Below are 21,005 nucleotides of genomic sequence, written 5' to 3' on the forward strand. Positions count from 1 at the left end.
TGAGAGTCCCGGCCCTCCCTCCACCCCTCTCCCTTCTCTGGGGCAGCAGCTGCGGAACAGCTGGGACCAGGACATGGATGGCTGTGCCCTGTCCCGGCATGCCTCATAAATCATCCCCTGAGACCCTGTGTGCCCAGGCTTCTGGAAGAGGCGGCCCCAACTTTGGGGATTTGAGGACAAATACCTCGTTTGAACACCCTTTGAATTTCCTAGAACATCCTCCATCACCTCCCCGCTATGCCCCTAAAAATAGAAGCAGAGTTCTGGGACCATTGACAGAGAGTCCAGAGGCAGAGGGGTGAGGCCCCAGGTTGGATCAGGGTCATGGTCAAGTTTTGTTTGACCAACACAGATTGGAAATCAGAGGCTTCCAGATGACCCCCGTTGGCCCCAGCCTTCCCCACCCTCACCTGTCTTCCCTGGACCCACCACACACGTCCATCTCGTCAGCGGCCCATGGGCCACGAGATTTGCAGTCAGCATAGTACCTTTTTTTGTGGGGGGAGGTACAACTTTTTATTGTGAAAACTTCCAAGCAGACAGGAAAGTGGAAAAGGGAAGGGAGTGAAGCCCAAACATCAAGGCAGTTGCCTTCTCAAATTTTTTAAAAAAGATTTTATTTATTTATTCGAGAGAGAGAGAGAGGCAGAGACACAGGCAGAGGGAGAAACAGGCTCCATGCAGGGAGCCTGATGTGGGACTCGATCCCGGGACTCCAGGATCACACTCTGGGGTGAAGTTGGCGCTAAACCGCTGAGCCACCTGGGCTGCCCTTGCCTTCTCAATTTTAAGAGGGATTGGGGCCCAGAAAGGGTATCCCACCTGCCCAAAGCCACACAGCTAAAATGTCCGGGGCTTCTCTTAGAACTGACACACAGTGGATTTAGGTAAATTGGACCAGGAGGGAAGTTGGGAGGGATTCAGTCCATCAAGAAAAATTTATTGGGTACCTACTGTGTGCGGGGCTGGTGCTGGGGCCTCTGTGGGCACCACACAGCTCTATTCCTGACTTCGTAGAGACTGGGGAGCAGGAGTTTCCATGCTTGGAGCACAGCACCCAACTATAGGGTCTTTGCACCTGCTGTACCTTTTGCCCAGAATCCCCTTCCCCAGGTGACTTGTGTCTCTCTCTCCTTCCCCTCCTTCCAAGCTCAGCTAAAGGAATTGAGTGCCTGGGGGTGCCAAGTCCCAGATTCCTGTGCTGGCCCCCTCTTCTGTGGGTCTTGCCCCATCACCCTCCTCCTGCCCGGCACGGGTGCAAGTGGCCCAGGAAGGCCACACACAGATCTTGGTTTCTAGATGTGCTCTATGAGTCACGCTGGTCTCTTAACACACACTCAGCCTGGCCTCTGACCCCCTGAGAATGAGGTACAGAGCACCCCCTGAATGCCAAGGCCCCTGTGCTCGGCTCCGCACAGCAGCCTTGTGAGGTCACTTCAAGTACAGAGGGGTAAACTGAGGCTCAGAGGCAGCAGTAACTCGTCCAAAGCCCCATAGCAAGGATGGGGCAGGGCACACATTCTGGAAGGGAGGCAGGGGGGTGGAGGTCCCCCAGACGAGGAGGCTGAGGCCAGGGACCAGGGAGGGGGCTGGCCAGCCAGGACTCAGACCCACTGTGGTGGGCACCAGGGACAATGAAGGGTCTGTGACCCTCATGCCTTGCCGGGAGCAAATCCTTCCATCTGTGCTTGGTGAGCGGTTGGAAGGGCCCCGCGTCCACCTTGGGGGGTCCCGGAGCCTCTATCAGCCCCAGCCCTGGGGTCCCTAGGGCTGTGGATTCTGAAGCCTCGGTTCTCCTGGTCCGTGGCCTGGGTTTTTCCCGTCCACAGCCTAGATTTTCTGCTCAGAGAATGAATTTATTGGCCTGAAGTGGAGTTCCCAGGGCCCCATGGCCCAAGTTTTCATGTCCTCAGTGGCCCCTTCCCTGCCTGAACAGGACGGTGGCTGCCGAGGTGCGGAAGCAGGTGTCCCGGGAACGCAGTGGCTCTCCCCACTCCAGCCGACGCAGCAGCACCTCCCTGGGGGTACGTGCTCGGGAGGTGCCCCCTCCAGGACCCTGCTCTCTCCCAGACGTGGGGTTCCCCTCTGCCCGGGCTTGGTCCTACACACCCCTCCCACTAGTGCCCCATCCTGGGTGGGACCGTCCCCATTCCTCTTTCCCTGCGAGTGGGGAGGGCAGCCCCCTCTCTGCAGCTGCTGAGGGGCTGCGGGGGCAACAGCAGCCCCGTGGGTGGTCCGCCTGATGTCACCCCACCTCCCCGCTGCTGGGACCACCCAGATGTGGGGGGGGATGGGAGGTACTTTCAGCTGCAGCTGAGAGGGAGTGGGGCCTGAGGAATTGTCTTTCTTTGCTGCAGCCAACATGCCTTTCCTTCCAGCATAACCCTGCCTCTCCAGGCACAGGGTGTGATTTCCGGCCTGGAAAGGGGCGGGCCAGGCCCTGCTGGGATGGGGTGGAGAGTCTGAGGTCACTGTCCTGCCTGGCTCCTCGCAGCTCCCACACTCTCCATGGCTCCCACCGCCCTCTGCCCTCTTACTCGGGCCCAAGCACAGCACTCACCCCTGGCTCTCAGCCCCCAGGGCAGGGGCCACAGGCACTTTGCTCCAACCTAGGTCCCACTGACTGAGGTCGTTGAGCCCTTGGACTTCGAAGATGTGCTCCTGAGCCGGCCACCAGACGCTGAGCCCGGGCCCCTCCGGGACCTGGCTGAGTTTCCCGTTGATGACCTGGAGCTCCTGCTACAGCCCCGGGAATCCCGGACCACAGAGCCCGGGATCCCTGAGGATGGGTAGGTTCAGCCACACGCACCCCCCACCCCATGTCTGTAACTCCAGCCTGCCTCCGTGCCCCTCATCAGCACCCACCTTTCATCAAGTTCCAACAGCCCCAAGTTCAACTGCTGGCTTGGCTGTGTGACCTTAGGCAAGTTACCTACCCTCTCTGAACTTCCATCTCCACGTCTCCAAAATGGGGAGAAGAGCAGGCCCCACTCTGCCCTGCCTCTGTTTACCCTCATTCTATTTTTTTTCTTTAAGATTTTATTTATTTATTTATTTATTTATTTATTTATTTATTTATTTATTTATTTATTTATGAGAGACAGAGGCAGAGACACAGGCAGAGGGAGAAGCAGGCTCCCTGTGGGGAGCCCGATGTGGGACTCAATCCCCGGATTTTGGGATCACGCCCTGAGCCGAAGGCAGACCTCAACCATTGAGCCACGTTGGCGTCCCTATCCTCTTTCTATTTTGTGCAGAAAGCTGGATGCCCAGGTGAGGGCCGCAGTGGAGATGTACACAGAGGATTGGATCATCGCCCACAGGAGGTGGGTCTGGCCCTGGGGGCAGCTCAGGGCAGAGGGCAAGAGGCCAAGTCTGAGCCCAGAAGAGCCCACTGGGCCGGTCCTCCTGTTTATCTGCCCACTGTCCCTGCAAGGGCAGCTGGACTTCTCTGGGGTGGGTCTTGTCTGGTGTATCACAGGGAGGGTGGATGGCCTTGTAGGCATCCCAGGGGCCTTGCGGGGTGTGCCCTCATCCCTGCTACCCACCCAACCCTGCCTCCCCCTAGGTACCAGCATCTGAGTGCGGCGTACAGCCCCATCACCACGGAGACGCAGCGAGAGCGGCAGAAGGGCCTCACCCGGCAGATCTTTGAGCAGGATGTTTCTGGGGATGAGAGGTCCGGCCCAGAGGACTCGGTGAGGGAGCCCCGGGCACCAGTCACTATAGGGGTGTGTGTAGGCTCTGGCCTCAGCTCTCGGTCACACGTGACGGGAAGTGACCCAAACAGCCTTGAATCCAACAGGAAATGTGTCAGCCCTGTGCGTTAAAAGTTAAGGGTAATGAGTATAAACATCTATTAAGTGCTCAGTGTATACTAAGGGCTTTAGACTTGTCTTCGTCTTTCATCCTGTAAGGCAGGGCACCATCCGTTTTGCAGATACAGAAACTGAGGCACAGCAAGGTGATTAGAGGAGCTTCCCTAGCCCCCTGGGTCTCGAGCCTACATTTTGTCAACCGGTATTCATCAGGCTCCTACTTTATGCTCACGATAACCCTACCAAGAATTATTGCAATCACTTCTCAAAATCAATTTTGAGATGTAGAGGAGGATCCTGACGCCCTTTAAGTTGGGTTCCGGGACAGGGTCACAGAGCTGAGTGGGGATTTGGACCAGGGTAGTCTGCCTCTGACCATACCTGAGTTGGGGAGGTCAGGCGGCCCTGAGCCAGTGACAGTCCCCTTGGGAAGAACCTTCCCTCCCCTGGTGACAGTGAGCAAAACCCCATGGAAGGCTCTCCTGGCCCAGCCTACATGTGTCCTTACCCTGGCACCAATCCCTGGGGCCGCTCAGGAGTAGCCAACCATGGTAAAGGAGTGTCGCCCCCCTCCCAGGCTGAAGGTTCTAGAAAGAGGCTCAGCAAAGCCTCACAGTGACCCTCATAGGGGTGACCCCACCCCTCAGCTTTCCATCTATAAATTGGGCATGAGGACAGTCCCACTTAATGGGACTGAAGGTGGATCCAGCCGGTGCTGAGTGCCTGTGCATTCTCCACTGGCAGGACGACCCCCGGCACTCCTCGGGCTCCCCAGATGACACCCCACGAAGCAGCGGCGCCTCTGGCATCTTTGACCTGAGGAACTTGGCAGCTGACTCCTTGCTGCCCTCATTGCTGGAGCGCACAGCCCCTGAGGATGGGGACCGGCGGAATGAGGCCCTGCGGCGGCAGCACCGGCCCCGCGCCCTGCTGGCCCTCTACCCGGCACCTGATGAGGTGGGTCACACAGGCTCTGAGGCCGATGCCCACGCAGCTGACACTCTGTGTTCTCCCTCCAACGTTTGCTGGGTACCTCGTGTACACCCCCCAGGTTTTTTTGTTTTTGGTTTCTTTGGGGTTTTTAAAAATATTTATTTGAGAGAGAGAAAGAGAGAGCTCGAGTTGGTGCACATAGAGAGAAGGGGCAGAAGCAGAGGGAGAGGGGGAGAGAATCTCAGCAGACTCCCTGCTGAGCACGGACCTCCCCCCACATGAGGGGCTCCATCCCATCACCCTGAGATCATGACCTGAGCCGAGATCAGGAGTCAGAGGCTCAACCAACTGAACCACCCAGGCGCCCCCGTACACCCTGTTTTTTTTTTTTATTCAATTCCTTTTATTGGATGTCTACTACTTGCCCTTATATTTATCCAAACAGCATTTATTGGATACCTACTATATACTCCTATAGTCATCTTTATTCTTCTTAATCAAACAGAATTGAATCAACTGATATTTACTGAGCACCTTCTATATATGCCATATTTATCTAAGTAACACTTATTGGGCACCCAGTGTATAGCATGTATTTTTTTTTTAAAGATTTTTAAAAAAATTTATTCGTGATAGACATAGAGAGAGAGAGGCAGAGACACAGGCAGAGGGAGAAGCAGGCTCCATGCAGGAAACCCGATGTGGGACTCGATCCCAGGGACTCCAGGATCATGTCCTGGGCCAAAGGCAGGTGCTAAACCGCTGAGCCACCTAGGAATCCCCCTATAGCATGTATTTTTTTAAGATTTTATTTTATTTATTGATTCATGAGACACATAGAGAGAGAGGCAGACCTTTCAGGAGCCTGATGTGGTACTTGATCCCAGTACCCCGGGATCATGACCTGAGCCAAAGGCAGACACTAAACTGCTGAGCCACCCAGTGTCCCTATTCAGTGACTTTTACTTTATATATACTCTTATTATTTACCCACCAAATGTTTATTGGTCACTTATTATATACTTCTCTATCCAACCAATATGAATTATATACCTATTGTATAATCTTTTATTTAATCAGATATTATTGAAGCAACTAATATGTCTTGAGTACCGATGTTTACTCAACCAACTTTTTTGTCTGAGCAATGCTTACACTGAACACAAGGCTTGAACATCCGACTGAGATCAAGAGTTGCATGCTCTACCGACTGAGCCGGTCAGACATCCTGACCCAACCAACTTTTATTAGGAACCTAGTAGTGTATACACCTATTTTTTTTTTTAAGATTTTATTTATTTATTCATGAGAGACACAGAGAGAGAGAGAGAGAGAAAGGCAGAGAGAGAAGCAGGCCCCCCACAAGGAACCCGACGCGGGACTCCATCCCAGATCCTGGGATCACGCCCCGAGGCGAAGGCAGACACCTAAGTCACTGAGCCACCCAGGTGTCCCTACACCTATGTTTTCGTTCAGCCATTTATTGAGTGCTTACTGTATACTCCTATGTTTATTCAATCAGTAGTTATTGGGGGCCTAATATGTATCCTTCTGTATGTCCAGTCAGCATTAATCAGATGTTTTCTGTATTCATCTATGTTTATCCAACCACCTTTTAGTAGGTTCCTACTGTATACCTTCATATTTATTTGACTAAGCTGTATAGTAAGTCCTGGAGGTATAGCCATGAGCAGGATAAATTCAGTTCCTGCCCTCAGTGTTCACAATGTAGTGGAGGAGAGATCCTCCTACCAAGAGATTGCAACCCAGAACGAGTGGTGCCATGGTGAGTTGCCGGTAGTTGGCCTTCGCATGGCCCTCTGTCCCAGCCATGTGGCCCTTTGCAATAGGGCATTGTGAACACCTGGACAAGCTGTCTGCTCAGGCCTCAGGAGTCAGGGAAGGCTTTCTGGAGGAAGTGCTGACTCAGCTGAGACCTGAACAAGGTAGGGAGACAGAGGGCCTTCCAGGTAGGGGGAATAGCATGTGCAAAAGCACAGTGGCAAGGAACTGCAAGAAACTTAGGTCAGGCTGAGGGTAAGCTGGTCTCAAGCCATGCATTCCAAGCCCTTCTTTGAGGATGTGTCCCAGCTGCCCTCCTTGGTTCCTGGTAGGATGACGCTGTGGAACGCTGCAGCCGCCCCGAGCCACCTCGTGAACACTTTGGACAGAGGATCCTGGTCAAGTGTCTGTCACTGAAGTGAGTGTGCTGACTTGCCCCTCCAGACGTACAAGGCTCCACATTGGTTAGCATGCACGTATGCACACACTGGCCATTTGCTGCTCAAGCCAGGCCACAACTGCGTGCAGCCCTAAGACCCATGAGGCCATCTATGCACTTTATTTAGGTGGGAAGTCAGACTTCCTTTTCTTCTTCAAAGCCACTAGTCCTTAAGCACTAGCTATATGCCAGGCTCTGTTCTCAACCCTTCGTGTGTGTTACCGCTAATCTTCACAACCTTGTGACATAGGTGCAGGGAGGGAAACTGAGGCACAGAGTGGCAGTCATCATACCCGAGATCACAAGCCGTGTGAGGCCAGAGTCTGGCACTCACTTTGCTGGGACCCAGGCTGGAGGGGGCGCTGGCTCCCAGCTGACCAAGGCCCCTTCCACATTGGTCTCTGGGAGCTGCCAGAAGTGCGTGGGAATGGAGCTGAACAGGATGTGGCCTTGGACCTGAGCCCAGCCCTGCCCCTCCCCACCCTGAGTTCCTGCCTGGATGGAGGCAGGAAAGGGAGGCCCTGGTCTGGCCTGAGGCCCGGGTGGGCTGCCTGCCCCTAGCACTAGGGTTGGGAACCAGCTCTAGGAGTATCTAGTCATTCAACAAACACTCATTGACCACCTACTGTGTACAAGGCCTGTAACCATGGGATGACCGTGCAGGGCTCTCTAGGAGGGGGGGACATAGCACACCCAAAGGCTGGGAGATGTCTGAAGAGGGAAAACAGGCCAAGAGGTGGCAGGGCTGGATTTTGTTCCCAGCATACTGGGGAGCCTCAAATTGTAAGCTTTAAAATGCTTCCTTAGGACTCACGTGATGGGTGGGGGTCACGAAGGCAGAGTAAGACAGGGAGGTGGTTATAGGGACCTTTGAGGTGAGTGAAGATGAGACTCAGCCCAGGATGAGAGGGGACACCCCAGAAGGGGAGAGAGGGAGGCCCAGGGATTGAGAATTTAAAATTGGGGGGGGGGGGAGTATTGTGCCAAAAGCTTCCCCCATATCAACTGAACAAGAGCCATAGTTTCAGGGAAAGGGCTCTGTGTGGGTTACCTGGGGTGAGTGGGGTCTCAGTGCCTCTGTTTCACCTTTTGCAAAATGGGACAGGCTTTTCCTGCAAGCCCTTGAGTAGCAATTCTTTGTGGCCCAATGGAAATTAGCCCCACCACCAAGATGCACCAAGTCTGGGCTGGGTCTCAAGAGGGAGAGGAATGTGTGGATGGTGGGAGTGTTAGGTAGGGCAGCCTCTGCCAGAGTTCTCCATTCATGTAGGTTTGAGATCGAAATTGAACCCATCTTTGGCATCTTGGCCCTGTATGATGTGCGGGAGAAGAAAAAGGTAGGAATCCCTTTCTTCCCTTTCCTACCCCAACCTTCCTAGTTGCAGGGCAGTGGGCTTCCTGGAGGTGGTGGCTCAGCTGCCTTTCGTGTCCCCAGATCTCAGAAAACTTCTACTTTGACCTGAACTCGGACTCCATGAAGGGGCTACTGCGGGCCCATGGCACCCACCCTGCCATCTCCACCCTGGCCCGCTCTGCCATCTTCTCCGTGACATACCCCTCACCTGACATCTTCCTGGTCATCAAGGTGCTGGCTGGGGCTAGGTCAGGGGGTGATAATGGTAAACGCCAGAGGTGTGGTCCCTGCTTTCATGGGAGAGGATGGACATGTCACCAAGAAGGGTGATCAAGTCTGTTGTGAGGGAAGCACAATCAGCTGGGCAAGCCCAGAGGAGGCTCCTGACCCAACCGAGGTGGGGAGAAATCACAGAGGGCTTCCATGGAGAGGTGATGGCTAAGCCAAGCCCCATGACTGGGTACCCTGGGGAGAAATAGCATCCGGGCACATGCAAATGGACATTTAGAATTCTTTTTTTTAAGTTGAGAGTTTTTCAGTTTATTAGGGGAAGAAAGACCTAGTTGGCACATTTGTGTGAGATTTTCTGTTTTTAGAAATGGGCTCAAATTTTCTTCCCCAAATTTCAAATAGGTTATGCTAATTACACTGAGCACCTTTAGGCAGACACTGCTCATGGTCAGTCAGGCTATATGGGGATTCCTACCTTTAACATAACAGCAGCCTCAGGAGATGGGGGTTGCCATGGCCCCCATTTTACAGATGAGGAAACTGAGGTACAGAATGGGTTGGGGACCTGTTTAGGCTCCCACAGCCCCCAAGTGGTCAGGATAGGGGTCTGGCCTTGCTTGGAGTGGCCTCAGTGTATACTAACAAAAATATAAATGTAGAGAAATATGGAGACCCGGGTTTGCAGTGGGTTCAAAGGGTGGGGGAAGGGGCAGCCGGCCAGACAAGCCAACTGCTAGTGTTCAATCCCGAGGACAGTGGGAACCATGGGAGGTGTTGGAGGGAGAGCCTTAGTTGGATGGAGTGAGTGGCTGAGGGCCCAGGAGGGGGCCAGACGATTGGGAATGCGGTGGGAACTTGGGGTCCCAGGCTGCACCTCACTGGCCCCGCCTGCCCCTCAGCTGGAGAAAGTGTTGCAGCAAGGGGACATCAGCGAGTGCTGCGAGCCCTACATGGTGATGAAGGAGGTGGACACGGCCAAGGTAAGCAGGTGGAGGCTGCGCGGGGTGGTGAAGGGGTCCCGGGGCAGGGCAGGTCCTGGATTCAGTAGGCCTGGGGCACTGAGCGGGTGGGGCATGTGTGTGGGGGGGGTGTCCCCACAGAACAAAGAGAAGCTGGAGAAGCTGCGCCTGGCGGCCGAGCAGTTCTGCACCCGCCTGGGCCGCTACCGCATGCCCTTCGCCTGGACGGCGGTGCACCTGGCCAACATCGTGAGCAGCGCTGGGCAGCCCGACCGCGACTCCTCGGACTCCGAGGGGGGTGAGGAGGCGGGGCCGACGGGCCGGGGGCGGGGCCAGAGGGGAAGGGGCGGGGCCACCGGGGAGCGGAAGGGGCGCCCTCTGCTGGCCGGACTGGGTACAAGGTTGAGTCTCCTCGTGCCGGGGCCCTCGCCGCCTTCCTTTCACCTCTGCCCCCTCCATCGCCGTCACTGCCTCCCCTAGAGCGCCGACCTGCCTGGACTGACCGCCGCCGTCGCGGGCCCCAGGATCGGACAAGTAGTGGGGATGACACCTGCAGCTTCTCTGGATTCCGCCCAGCCACGCTAACCGTCACCAACTTCTTTAAGCAGGTGTCGAGGCCGTGGGGCTGGGGGAGGGTTTCCCAGGGACAACCCCTGTTGCCCCACTGCGGGCGCACGGGCCTCCGGGACCCAGTTTACATGGGCATGTCCCGTGCAGGAGGCCGAGCGGCTCAGTGATGAGGACCTCTTCAAGTTCCTGGCTGACATGCGGCGCCCGTCTTCTCTCCTGCGGCGCCTGCGGCCAGTGACTGGTGCGTGGTGCATCTTGTAAATAAGAGCTGACACTTCATGCAGTCACTCAGCAGACCTACACTGAGTACCTGCTGTGCCGGGCCCTGGGGACCCAGTGGTGACCCTGACACAAATCCCTGATGTCAGGGGCGGGATGGGAGTCATAGACAAGAAATACAATGTGACAGATCGTGGGTCAAATGGGGGACATGGTAGCAGTGGGGACATGGGTCCGGAGGGTAGAGCTGATCAAATGTGGGGGCAAGATACAGCAGTTGAAGGTGACTTCTGGCCTTAGCACCGGAGGGACAGCCACTAGAGGGCATTATGGAAAAGTCAGAGCCCTGACCCTGCAGCCCAGAGAGGGTGGGGCTGAAGTGGGAAGCTCCCAGGCAGGTGCAACCCTCGCCTCTCTCCTCAGCCCAGCTCAAGATCGACATTTCCCCCGCCCCTGAGAACCCACACTTCTGCCTCTCCCCGGAGCTGCTTCATGTCAAGCCCTACCCAGACCCCAGGGGCCGGCCCACCAAGGAGATCCTGGAGTTCCCTGCCCGTGAGGTCTATGCCCCTCACACCAGCTACAGGTACGGCCCCTCAGGCCCAGCTGGGCACTCGAATGGAGCGGGGAGGGGGCGGTATTCATGCATCACGCAAGGCGAGGTACCCTTTCTCCCAGACACACGCAGACACCCGGAGTGAGATCTCATTACTCCGCTTTAATGTAGGGGTGTGTACGCATGAAGTGTCCTGTGTCCTGCCTCCACCCCTCCTCAACGGGGGCCGTGTCCTCTGCCCGTGGCCCCGCCTGCTTCCGTCTCTCCTCTGTGGCCAGGAGCAGGCCCCAGCCAGCACCCTGGCCGACCCCAAGCACGGGCAGCTCCTCCTTGTTTAGGGGCCGCGTGGGGCATGGCCACATCCCGCAGCGAATGACCGGTCCTCAGTTCTGCCCAGGCAGGCTCAGGCCGGGAGCGCCGCCGTGTGGAGTCTGGAAGGGAGATGAGGCTCAGCCAAGGCAGAGGGGCCCCCATCCCGTCGCCCAGCACACCTGTCCGGCAGCCCTGCCCATCCAGCCCCCTCCAGCCTCACCTCTCCTGGATCTGTCGTAGCCGGTGTTGCTGCGCTGCCATCTCCTGCCCCTGTCGCTGCACGTGGCCAGTGAGGGCCCACACGATGTGGCTCTGCTTGTCAGCGTGGGCCTGTGGGGTCAGGGCCAGCAACCTCAGCTGGGGCCAACTCCCCTCCCTGTCCCTCAACCCTGCCCAGGGCTGCCTACCCTCCCCCCAACTGCTTCTGTGTGACCTAACAAGTCACTGCTGCTCTGTGGCCTCAACTTCCCCATCTGTTATGTGGCGATGCCATAGGACTTGCTTCTAAGCATGATATGGATTATTAAGAGGCACGGCAGGGTAGTTACTGGGCGCTCGAGAGGTAATACCAGTTACCCTAATAGTTATTGAGTAACTTCTATATCCCCTGCCCCATGCTGAGTATTTTGTCTGCATTGAGTCCCTGTCTCTGCTCTGAGACATGAATTGTTGCCCCTATTTGCCAACAGGGAAACTGAGGCATGGTAAGGGGCAGGGATTTTGCCCAGTGTCACATAAGTTAGAGGCAATGGCAGGGAGGCTGATCGGAAGATGTCTCTGGGACTCAAGGCTCAGGAATGAGTTCTTCAGTCTCGCCTCCACTAGGGCCGGGAGCCTCTTACCTTTAAGGCCTCAAATTCTTGCCGGGAATGGCCCAGCCAGGCGCCCCTCAGCCGGACTTCTAGCCGCTGCATGCTCTCCCGCAGCATCTGCTGTCCCTGGGCCACCTCCCTCAGTGCCTGGGCTGTGGCCGCTGCTTGCAGCTTTAGAGCATCCTCCTCCACCTGATCGATAAATAGTGGGTGTTAGTAGGATGACCAACTTGCCTAGTTTTAGCATGGAAGTCCTGTATTCCAGGGATCCTCCCTCAATCCTGGGCAAACCCAGACAGTTGGTTACCCTAGACGACTCTACCGCAAACTCCTACCCACCCCACGGTGCCCCAACTGCAGTGCCCACCTGCATCTCCAACAGGCTTGTGCGTAGCTCCTGGGCTGCATCCCGGCCCCGGCTGACCTCCTGCCCCAGAAGCCCCAGTACATGGCCGTAGAGTCCCAGGCTGTGCCCAGCCTTTGTCAGCCGTGCCTCTGTGGCCCTGTACACACCATTGAGGGCCTGACCCAGCTGCAGAGCCCCGTGGAAGAGGAGGGTCAGCTCCTCCTGTTTTGCCGGCTCCAGGCCCCCCACGGGAGCTGCAGAGGCAGGCCGGGCCACCGTTGCCAGGGCGCACAGTAGGCACAGTGTGAGCTTGGGCATGGCTGAGGCTCTGAGGGTGCGGCTGCGGCGCCACCGCCGCCACCTTTTATGTCCCAGCACCCCGTTAACCCCCGGTCAATCGTTAACCGGCCAGCTGGGCAACCCGTGTTGTGCAAGGGCCTGGCGGTGGTGAGACAGTTGCATCAGGCGAATGTCTGGCTAGGCCACGCTGAGATCACGCTGACTGGGGCTTGGGGCCAGGTGTGGACTGGGGGGCACTGGGAGAGGACAGGCCTGGACCCCACTGGGGGAACCTGAAGCTTGGAGCCTCAGTTTCCCCACCAGTGGAAGGGATAACAGCAGTAACAGGCATGGTAACGACAGTAGTAGTGATAGTGAGCGTCTTCGCACCGATCATTCACCTGGCCATGCTTCAGGGCCCTGACGGTAGCTGGCTTCCCCATGCCCTTCCCACAAGACCGTGATGTTGGGGTCTGTGCTGGCCTGCTTGACACCTGGGGAAGCAGGTGCAGGTGGCAGAGACTCTCCCAAGGCCATACAGCCTGACTCCAGGACCCGGGGGTGCCCTGGATCGGCGCTAACTGCCATTTCTGCTCCTTGGATGACTGGGCAAGTGCCTCTATTTCCCCTACCTGTAGAACAGAAGGGACATTCATCCCCCCTCTTCGGCTGCTTGGAGAAATAAAGGAGTTGTTTCACATTGAGCACTTAGAACAGAGCTGGGCACACAGTAGGTGCCCTAGGAATGTTCGGTACGATCCTTGTCGCTCCGGTTGCTTATCATTACTGGTATTGTTATGAACGCTTGTCTGCCCCCATTTTACAGATAGAGAGACTGAAGCCCAGAAGGAGGTTGGGTCTTGCACAGAGTCACCCCAGGAGAGAGAGGCAGAACTCTGACTTTAGCCCAGCCCCGCTTCTGATTCTGGCCTGTTTCTCCAGCTGAGAGACAGGCCTCGTGACTCTAGTGGGTTCTCCTAGGGGAAGGGCAGGTCAGCCCAGGCGGAGCTCAGGCCTGACTGCTGACCACCTGGGCTACCTTCTTGGAACCCCGACCCCGAGCACCCGTCTGTCCCCACTTGGCACGTCCCCATGCCTCCTATGTGCCCCTGAAGTCGCTCTGCGTTCCTACCCTCTGCTGTGCCTTCTTCCCACCTATGCCCCGAGGGTGCCTCTCTGCCCCCACTCTGTCAGTGACACCTCCCTCCTGGTGCCCCTAATTGCTCTCTCCATACCCCACCCTCGGTGCCCCAGCGGCATGGCCATTGCCCCCCTGTGTCCCAGGCCAGGATTGTGCCAGCAGTCCAGCCTCTTCTGTCCCTCTGATGCCCCCCTGTCCCCGCAGGAACCTGCTGTACGTCTACCCACACTGCCTTAACTTCAGTAGCCGCCAGGGCTCCGTGCGCAACCTCACCGTGCGAGTGCAGTACATGGCCGGCGAGGACCCCAGCCAGGCCCTGCCGGTCAGTGGCCAGGCCTGGGGGAGAAGAGAGGGGTGTCCCAGGTGGGGTGTCCCAGGTGGGTCCCTCATGCATACCCTCCCCCCAGGTCATCTTTGGCAAATCCAGCTGCAGTGAATTCACGCGGGAGGCCTTCACACCGGTGGTCTACCACAACAAGTATGTGGGGACGTGATAGAGGGATGGGGCAGCGATGGGGACATGAGGGGACAACACAAGGGAAGGAGGCTACCTCCTAATGGGGGAACATGAGGCAGAGAGCAGACGGGGCCAGGCAGCCTTAGGGTATCCCTTGCTAGAGGGGATGGAGATGGCAAGGGGGTGTCCCAGCCCCCAGCAGAGCCCCCTGCCAGGTCCCCAGAGTTCTACGAGGAGTTCAAGCTGCGTCTTCCGGCCTGTGTGACTGAGAACCACCACCTGCTGTTCACCTTCTACCATGTGAGCTGCCAGCCCCGGCCAGGCACAGCGCTGGAGACTCCCGTGGGCTTTACTGTGAGAGCCCCACCAGCCCCGTCCCCTCCCCGCACCCCAGCCCTGCTGACCCCTCTCTGGCCCCATCCCTGACCCCCAGCCTCTCCCCAGTGGATCCCACTGCTGCAGCATGGCCGCCTGAGGACCGGCCCCTTCTGCCTCCCTGTGTCCGTGGACCAGCTCCCGCCCAGCTACTCTGTGCTCACACCGGACGTATGTGTGCTGGCCCCCTGCCTCTCCTCCCGAGGCCTTGTCCCCTGATGACACTGCCCAGGCTCATGGCCCCTCATCCATGCCCTGCCTTCCTTCCCATCAATACCCCTGGGAGCCTTTTAGTCCTGTGTTGGGGCCCCATCACCCCCGTTACTGCTTGTCTATGTCCTGCTGACCCATGTGTCCCTCTCTGTCCCCCGCTGTCTTTCTGCTCCAGGCCCCCATTAGCAGTCCTGCCTGCCTCCTTGACCACACACGATCCCTTCCCCTGTAGCTCTTCCAAGGGCCCATCACCCCCATTAATGCTGTCACCCTCCTGCTTACTCCCGTGAGCTGCCATTAATGCCCCGGGGACCTCAAGTTCTCCCATCATGCTCCTTCCTGACCCATTCCCCTTGGTAATGTTCACCCCAGGCCTCCTCCGTTCTCTGCTCCTCTGTTAGGACCCCGGGCTTCCAGCCTGCCCCGGGAGCCCCCCACCCACGGTACTCCCTCCTGTCCGCGCCTCCCTGGGCTGGTGCCCTGCTGCTCCCTGAGGTTGGGCTGTGCACCACCCACGGTGTTGCAAGTGGCTGGGGCTGGTGGCCTGATCGGCGCGGGAGGGCTGCCCGGTGCCCACCTGCTGTGTCGCTCCCGCAGGTGGCGCTGCCGGGCATGCGCTGGGTGGACGGCCACAAGGGCGTGTTCAGCGTGGAGCTCACTGCTGTGTCCTCTGTGCACCCCCAGGTAGGGGGCGGGGGGAACCCAGGAGTCCGGCCCCGGGGTTGAGCAACAGTTCCCGCTGGCCAGGGTGGCCTGGCCTCAGGCCACGGACGTGACTTGGGTCAGCCAGGCCAGGCTCCCAGGGAAGCTGCTGACTCAGGCAGGGGTGGCCCTACCAGTGGCCATCCCAGCTGGGGGCTTTGGCCCTTTGCATGATCTCTCCTCCTCGCCGCTTCTGTGGTCACTCCCCCTCTCTCTTCCATCCAACTACCAGCTCATCCCTTGTCTCATATTTAGTCCATTCATTGATCCCTGGCCTTGGTTTTCTGCCCATGGAGCACTCCCCATCCGCACCCCCAGGGTCTTTCCAGCCATGGAACCCTGGCCCCACCCTGCTCACCCCAGGCAACTGCCCCGCCCCCAGGACCCTCATCTGGACAAGTTCTTCACCCTGGTGCATGTCCTGGAGGAGGGGGCCTTCCCATTCCGCCTCAAGGACACCGTGCTGAGTGAGGGTACCGTGGAGCAGGAGCTGCGGGCCAGCCTAGCAGCCCTGCGCCTCGCCAGCCCCGAGCCACTTGTTGCCTTCTCCCACCACGTGCTGGACAAGCTCGTACGTCTAGTTGTGCGGCCTCCAATCATTGGCGGCCAGATTGGTGAGCGGGCACAGCCTGAGACCTGTTTCCCCATCTGAGAAGGGCCCCTCAGCGCCCCCCCCGTCCTGGGTGACCTCTTAGAGTCCACTTATCTTTCTGGCCTCGATCCTCTCTGAAAAATGGCTCCCAACCCCCTGGGCCCAGAGCAGGTGTGCTGTGACCTTTTGGTTGGCCACATACACAACCCCTTGGAGAGGTGGCAGCAGATAGGAGGTTCCTTGGGGAGGGAGAAGGCCCTGGGCTTTGGCACTTGACCTCTGTTCTGCCCGGCAGTGAACTTAGGTCGTGGGGCCTTTGAAGCAATGGCCCATGTAGTCAGCCTTGTCCACCGGAGTCTGGAGGCTGCCCAGGACTCCCGTGGTCACTGCCCGCTGCTGGCTGCCTATGTCCACTATGCCTTCCGACTGCCTGGCACTGAGCCCACCTTCCCAAGTGGTAAGTGTTGGTGGGAGGCCCTGGGGGACAGGAGGTATCTGGGAGGAGAGCATCCCAGCCAGCAGAATGGCATATGCAAAGGCCCAGAGGCCATACAGACCTTGGCTGGTTTAAGCAACTCGCAAGAATGAGAGTTTTTGTTCACTCCTCCCCTCACCCCCAAGGATGTGGTCTTTGTTGCTTGACTGGTGGGCGGTTCAGCCTATGAACAAGCATCTGCAGTAGGCTGAGAGCAGAGACTCAGCTGGACTGCCCAAGTTTGAATCCCAGCTCTGCCTCCTACAAACTCTGTGACCCTGGGCAAGTGACTTCACATCTCTGGGTCCATTTTCCATTAGTGAGACAAGGATAATAATGGTCATCGCCGCACAGGGGTGCTGGTGATAGTAAATGAACTAGTAATCCATACAACAGGCTTGGGACAGTGAGCGCTCAATACAGTTGGATTCTCTTTTATTTGCTAAGCAATTAATACTAAGCACTAACTCCTCTGGGCACTTACTACGTGCCAGGCTCTGTTCTTGGGGTTTGTCAGTCTCCCCCAAATCACTATAAGCAGCAGCCATTAGCATGCCCGTCTTTATAGGCAAAGAGCCGTGGAGGCTCAGAGACAGAAAGTGACTTTTCAAAGGACAGCAGTGACTTTATGGAAGGGGCAGGGGGCTGACCATCTTGCCTCCATCCTCAGGGTCCCCTCCGGTGGCGGTACAGCCGGCCACGCTGGCCCGTGGCCCTGGCCGCCCTGCAAGCCTCTACCTGGCCCGCTCTAAGAGCATCAGCAGCAGCAACCCCGACCTGGCCGTGGCCCCGGGCTCTGTGGACGACGAGGTCTCCCGCATCCTGGCCAGCAAGGTAGGGCGAGGGGGCCCTGGGGTCTCTAGCCATGGCTGCCGGGTGGGCGGGCGAAGGATCTCACTGTTGACAGAGGACAGGAAGTGCCGGACAGCAGCATGGACAGAAGCTGACTCTGGGCAGCAGGGCTGGTCTGTGGCTGTGACAGCTTGGGAGCAGTGACTCAGACTTTGCCCTGGGCTCTGCACTCCAAGGCCAACCCAAGGATGGGTGGCTGGAGGTTGGCCTGGTTGAAAAAAGCACTCTGTACACAGTGGCGCAGGTGCGTCTGTGCACGAATACACACAGGTGCATATACTCACGTACCCCATGCATGAAGGTGCACGGGGCACATACGTACGTGCACTCCCTGTACGGACGCCCACGGGAGCATAGACTCACGGACCCCGTGCACCTGTGTGCCCGTGCCTTGGCCAGGGTCGCGTGGGGTCCCGGGCAGTGCTCACGCTTGGTGCTCCGTGCTCTCCTCCCTGCCTTCTGCCCACGGACTCTACCACTTCCCCGTGTGTCTCCAGGGTATCGACCGCTCACACTCCTGGGTGAATTCTGCTTATGCTCCAGGAGGCAGCAAGGCTGTGCTGCGACGGGCACCCCCTTATTGCGGGGCCGACCCCAGACAGGTGCCCTCCCTACCTGTCCCTGCATGACCCCAACTTGGCATGAGCTCCTCCCATCTTCCTGGCTGTGGCCCACTAACCTCGGGGAGCTGCCTGAAGGAGGCAGCAGACCCCTCCTGCCTTTGTTTAGGGGCTGTGGAGTCAGGGTGGTAGGCACAGCCTTTTGCTGCCATACAGACTACAGCCTCAGGCAGAGACAGAAGGATGCAAATAGCATGCAAATGATATGCAAACCAAGCCCCTGTAACCTCACTGCCTCGCATGGCCTGTTTCTCTTCCTTTAATCCACTCTGTTCTGGAGATTCTCAACTGTCCCCTTGACATAGCCACCCCAATCATGCCACAGGGCCGGGACTGACCCCCTGGGCTCTCCCATCCTATTTCAGGCAGGCTGACTCTGCGGGCAGCCCCCTTTACCCTCGGCCCCTTCCCAGGGATCTGGTGTGGGGAGGGGCTTTGCCCTCAGACAGACCTGGGCCCGAGTTCTCTCTCGCTCTGCTACCACTACCGGCTCACCCCGTGCCCCAGGCTCTGAGTTTTCACATGTGGTAAAGACTCAAAGCAAAGTGTTTAGCGCAGTGGTCCCGAACCTGGGAACGCGTTAGGGCACCAGGGGCGGGACTTTCTTGGGATAGATCTCACTCAGTCCAGCCTGGCCTCTGAGCTGACAGGTAGCCTATCTCCCAGATAGGCACTGATTGAACAAACACACGAGTATGTAAGTGCAGGGTATGAAAAAGCCTGAAAAGAAACAAACAGAAATGAGGCCACCAGCCTCCTCTGGGTGGCCTGGGTGGGGGGGAGGGGGGCTCTCCAGGGAGATGACATTTCTGCTGGGACCTGAAGAGTGAGACAAAGCCAGCCAGGGAAGGGTAGGTATTCCAGGTGGAGAGAAAGGCATGTGCAAAGGTTGGGACTGAGCTCAGAGTCCCCCAAGGTACTGAAAGGAGGCCACCCGTGTGGTTTCCCTATACACTTTATTCCAGCTCCGTGAAAGCCCTGAAGGCAGGCCCGCGGACTGTTAGCAGCAGGGGACCTTTTGGACAGTCTTCTCCTGAGATGGCTGGAAATCTGGGTTCATGGGTCCTGCCCCCCCCTCCCCGGTATCTTTAAAAGGGCCTCCCCCAGTGTCCTCACTCTCTAAGGTGTCAGCTGGGTCTCGAAGAGCACCTAGCAGGGGACAAGGTAGAGGGAGGGTGGGCATTCCAGGCAGGAGGTGACACTGAGGCTGGCTTTTGCTGTGGGTGGCCTATCTGGTATGTGCCAAGGAGCCAGGGCCCTGCTGAGACTGTGGGAAGCGGGGGTCCCTCGAGTAATGAGGCCTGGGCAGGTTCCAGGGGTCAGGCCAGCTCCGTCTTTGGGCCTCCTCTCCTTGCCAGCAGCCTCACCTCCTGACCAGCAAAGGAGGAGCGGGGAGTAGATGGAATGTGGGTCCCCACCCCATTTCACAGATGGGGGCATGGAGGCCAGCGAGGCTGCACACAAGGCTGGAACAAGGCCAGGCCTGGAACCTGGGGCTCTCGGCTGCTCCTGCTGCATCTTATCAGCATCTCCTCTCACCTCTGTCCTCTTTCTCTCTCTCTACCCTCACTTGGGCCCCATTTCTATACTCTGCTCCCCTGTCTCTGCTTCCTCCTCCACCTCATTGCTCTCCTCCATCCACCCCGACCTCATGACCTCACGGACTCTCTCCCCTTCTCTGCCCTCACCATGTCCACCCTCCCACCCTCACCTCTGCATCTCACCAACGGACTCCTGTGCCCATTCTCACCTTTTCTGTCTACCCTGCTGGGCACCCCTTTCCTCTTTGTTATGCTTTTCATCCCCCCTCCATCACATCTTTATTATCTCTGCTCTCTCATCCATGGCCCGGTGGCCTGTCCACACTGGCACATCCGTCCCCCATCCATACCAATCATCTCCTCCCTGTCCATACCACCGGCAACCTCACTAACCCCCCTTGCCATCCCATCCTCTTCACCTCATCCCATCCTAGGCCATCGATTGCAGCTCTAGCCGAATTTCTTCCTACCTCGAGGGCTCCTCCTTGGCCCCACCAGCCAACCAGCCGAGACCCACTGTGCAGAAGGTAGTGGGACGCAGGGGGGGTGGGTGACACAGTGTTGGCCCTGGAGCTCCTGTCTCCCCCGAAGCCCGGCAGGGTTTAGAGGGCCCAGGGAAAGGGCATGCTGATTCTTGCTCCCTCTCCTCCTGCATGGTCTCCGGCTGCACTAACCCCAAGCCATCCAGCTGCATCCAACCCCCGTTATGCCCTCCAGAGGAGGGAACGGGGGGAGGTGTGGGGGGGGACTCCTCAGTTCTGTGACCCTTGCCTCTGCCCGCAGCTGCTGCACGAGGAGCTGGCTCTGCAGTGGGTGGTCAGTAGCAGCGCCGTGCGGGAGGCCGTCCTGCAGCACGCCTGGTTCTTCTTTCAGCTCATGGTGAGACACCTTCCTCCCTGCTTGAGAGCACGTGCTGCCCAGGGGAGATCCTCTCCTCGGAGAGAGAAGCTCCCTGAGATTGTACCTGAGACCCCTGAGAAATGGTCCCAAGAGACACCCCCCTGTAGGGAGATAAGACACAGGTAAGGGGATCTCTCCCTGGAGAGAGACCCCCTGAAACTTACCTGAAACCCCCTTCACAGAAAGAAGACCCCCCACCTTCCCTAGGAGATTATAGAGACCATTGAGAGACCCTCTAACCAGTGAGGAGCCCCCTCCCTCTTGAGCTATCCCCATAGAGAAAGAGCATCCCTGTGCTCAGACTTGAGACCTCTGTACCAAACTCTTCCACAGGTGCCTTGAAGGATCCCTGGTAGATATAACCCCCCCCAGTCTGGTGGCACCATCAAACCCCACGCAGGGGTCCCTCAGATCCCACTCCTGGGGCCCTACCTTCTGGCCTACCCACATATTTAGATCCAGGAGACCTCCTCCAGCCCCTCTCAGGCTCCCTCAGCCTCCCCACCCCTGCACCCTGCTGAGACCCG

The 21,005-nt window shown here is 57.8% G+C and overlaps 2 protein-coding genes across 7 annotated transcripts in view; one reads left to right on the forward strand and one right to left on the reverse strand.

Moving 5' to 3' along the window:
- DOCK6 (dedicator of cytokinesis 6) overlaps window positions 1-21,005 on the forward strand; it is a 41,860-nt gene that overhangs the window by 4,397 nt on the left and 16,458 nt on the right. For 4 of the 6 annotated variants that reach the window (XM_038567244.1, XM_038567248.1, XM_038567249.1 and 1 more), the window contains exons 2-25: window positions 1,937-2,024; window positions 2,614-2,789; window positions 3,258-3,326; window positions 3,569-3,698; window positions 4,563-4,775; window positions 6,866-6,951; window positions 8,243-8,309; window positions 8,408-8,557; window positions 9,457-9,537; window positions 9,658-9,814; window positions 9,997-10,124; window positions 10,234-10,327; window positions 10,729-10,891; window positions 13,956-14,073; window positions 14,159-14,229; window positions 14,424-14,562; window positions 14,653-14,754; window positions 15,394-15,480; window positions 15,881-16,112; window positions 16,386-16,547; window positions 17,236-17,399; window positions 17,915-18,019; window positions 20,013-20,105; window positions 20,362-20,457. In XM_038567244.1, coding sequence (XP_038423172.1) covers window positions 1,937-2,024; window positions 2,614-2,789; window positions 3,258-3,326; window positions 3,569-3,698; window positions 4,563-4,775; window positions 6,866-6,951; window positions 8,243-8,309; window positions 8,408-8,557; window positions 9,457-9,537; window positions 9,658-9,814; window positions 9,997-10,124; window positions 10,234-10,327; window positions 10,729-10,891; window positions 13,956-14,073; window positions 14,159-14,229; window positions 14,424-14,562; window positions 14,653-14,754; window positions 15,394-15,480; window positions 15,881-16,112; window positions 16,386-16,547; window positions 17,236-17,399; window positions 17,915-18,019; window positions 20,013-20,105; window positions 20,362-20,457 — 2,971 coding nt within the window. The remainder of the gene's footprint in view (window positions 1-1,936; window positions 2,025-2,613; window positions 2,790-3,257; window positions 3,327-3,568; window positions 3,699-4,562; window positions 4,776-6,865; window positions 6,952-8,242; window positions 8,310-8,407; window positions 8,558-9,456; window positions 9,538-9,657; window positions 9,815-9,996; window positions 10,125-10,233; window positions 10,328-10,728; window positions 10,892-13,955; window positions 14,074-14,158; window positions 14,230-14,423; window positions 14,563-14,652; window positions 14,755-15,393; window positions 15,481-15,880; window positions 16,113-16,385; window positions 16,548-17,235; window positions 17,400-17,914; window positions 18,020-20,012; window positions 20,106-20,361; window positions 20,458-21,005) is intronic. The other 2 variants (XM_038567246.1, XM_038567247.1) reach the window with 2 other exon arrangements.
- On the reverse strand, window positions 11,004-12,771 carry ANGPTL8 (angiopoietin like 8). The gene is made up of 4 exons (XM_038567250.1): window positions 12,353-12,771; window positions 12,016-12,177; window positions 11,394-11,503; window positions 11,004-11,292 (listed from the first exon to the last, which is right to left on the reverse strand). The coding sequence occupies exons 1-4, from the start codon at window positions 12,647-12,649 to the stop codon at window positions 11,265-11,267; spliced, it is 597 nt and encodes a 198-aa protein (XP_038423178.1). The 5' UTR covers window positions 12,650-12,771; the 3' UTR covers window positions 11,004-11,264.

This window comes from Canis lupus, chromosome 20 (genome assembly GCF_011100685.1).
Source record: "Canis lupus familiaris isolate Mischka breed German Shepherd chromosome 20, alternate assembly UU_Cfam_GSD_1.0, whole genome shotgun sequence".
In the NCBI taxonomy this organism is placed as follows: domain Eukaryota; kingdom Metazoa; phylum Chordata; class Mammalia; order Carnivora; family Canidae; genus Canis; species Canis lupus.

Coding starts and splice junctions, on each gene's coding strand:
- ANGPTL8 (XM_038567250.1), bottom strand. CDS start 12,649: ATGCCCAAGCTCACACTGTGCCTACTGTGCGCCCTGGCAACGGTGGCC. Junction 11,504..12,015: donor AAGAATTTGAGGCCTTAAAG/GTAAGAGGCTCC, acceptor CTGACCCCACAG/GCCCACGCTGACAAGCAGAG. Junction 11,293..11,393: donor CTACGACAGATCCAGGAGAG/GTGAGGCTGGAG, acceptor TCTCCCTTCCAG/ACTCCACACGGCGGCGCTCC.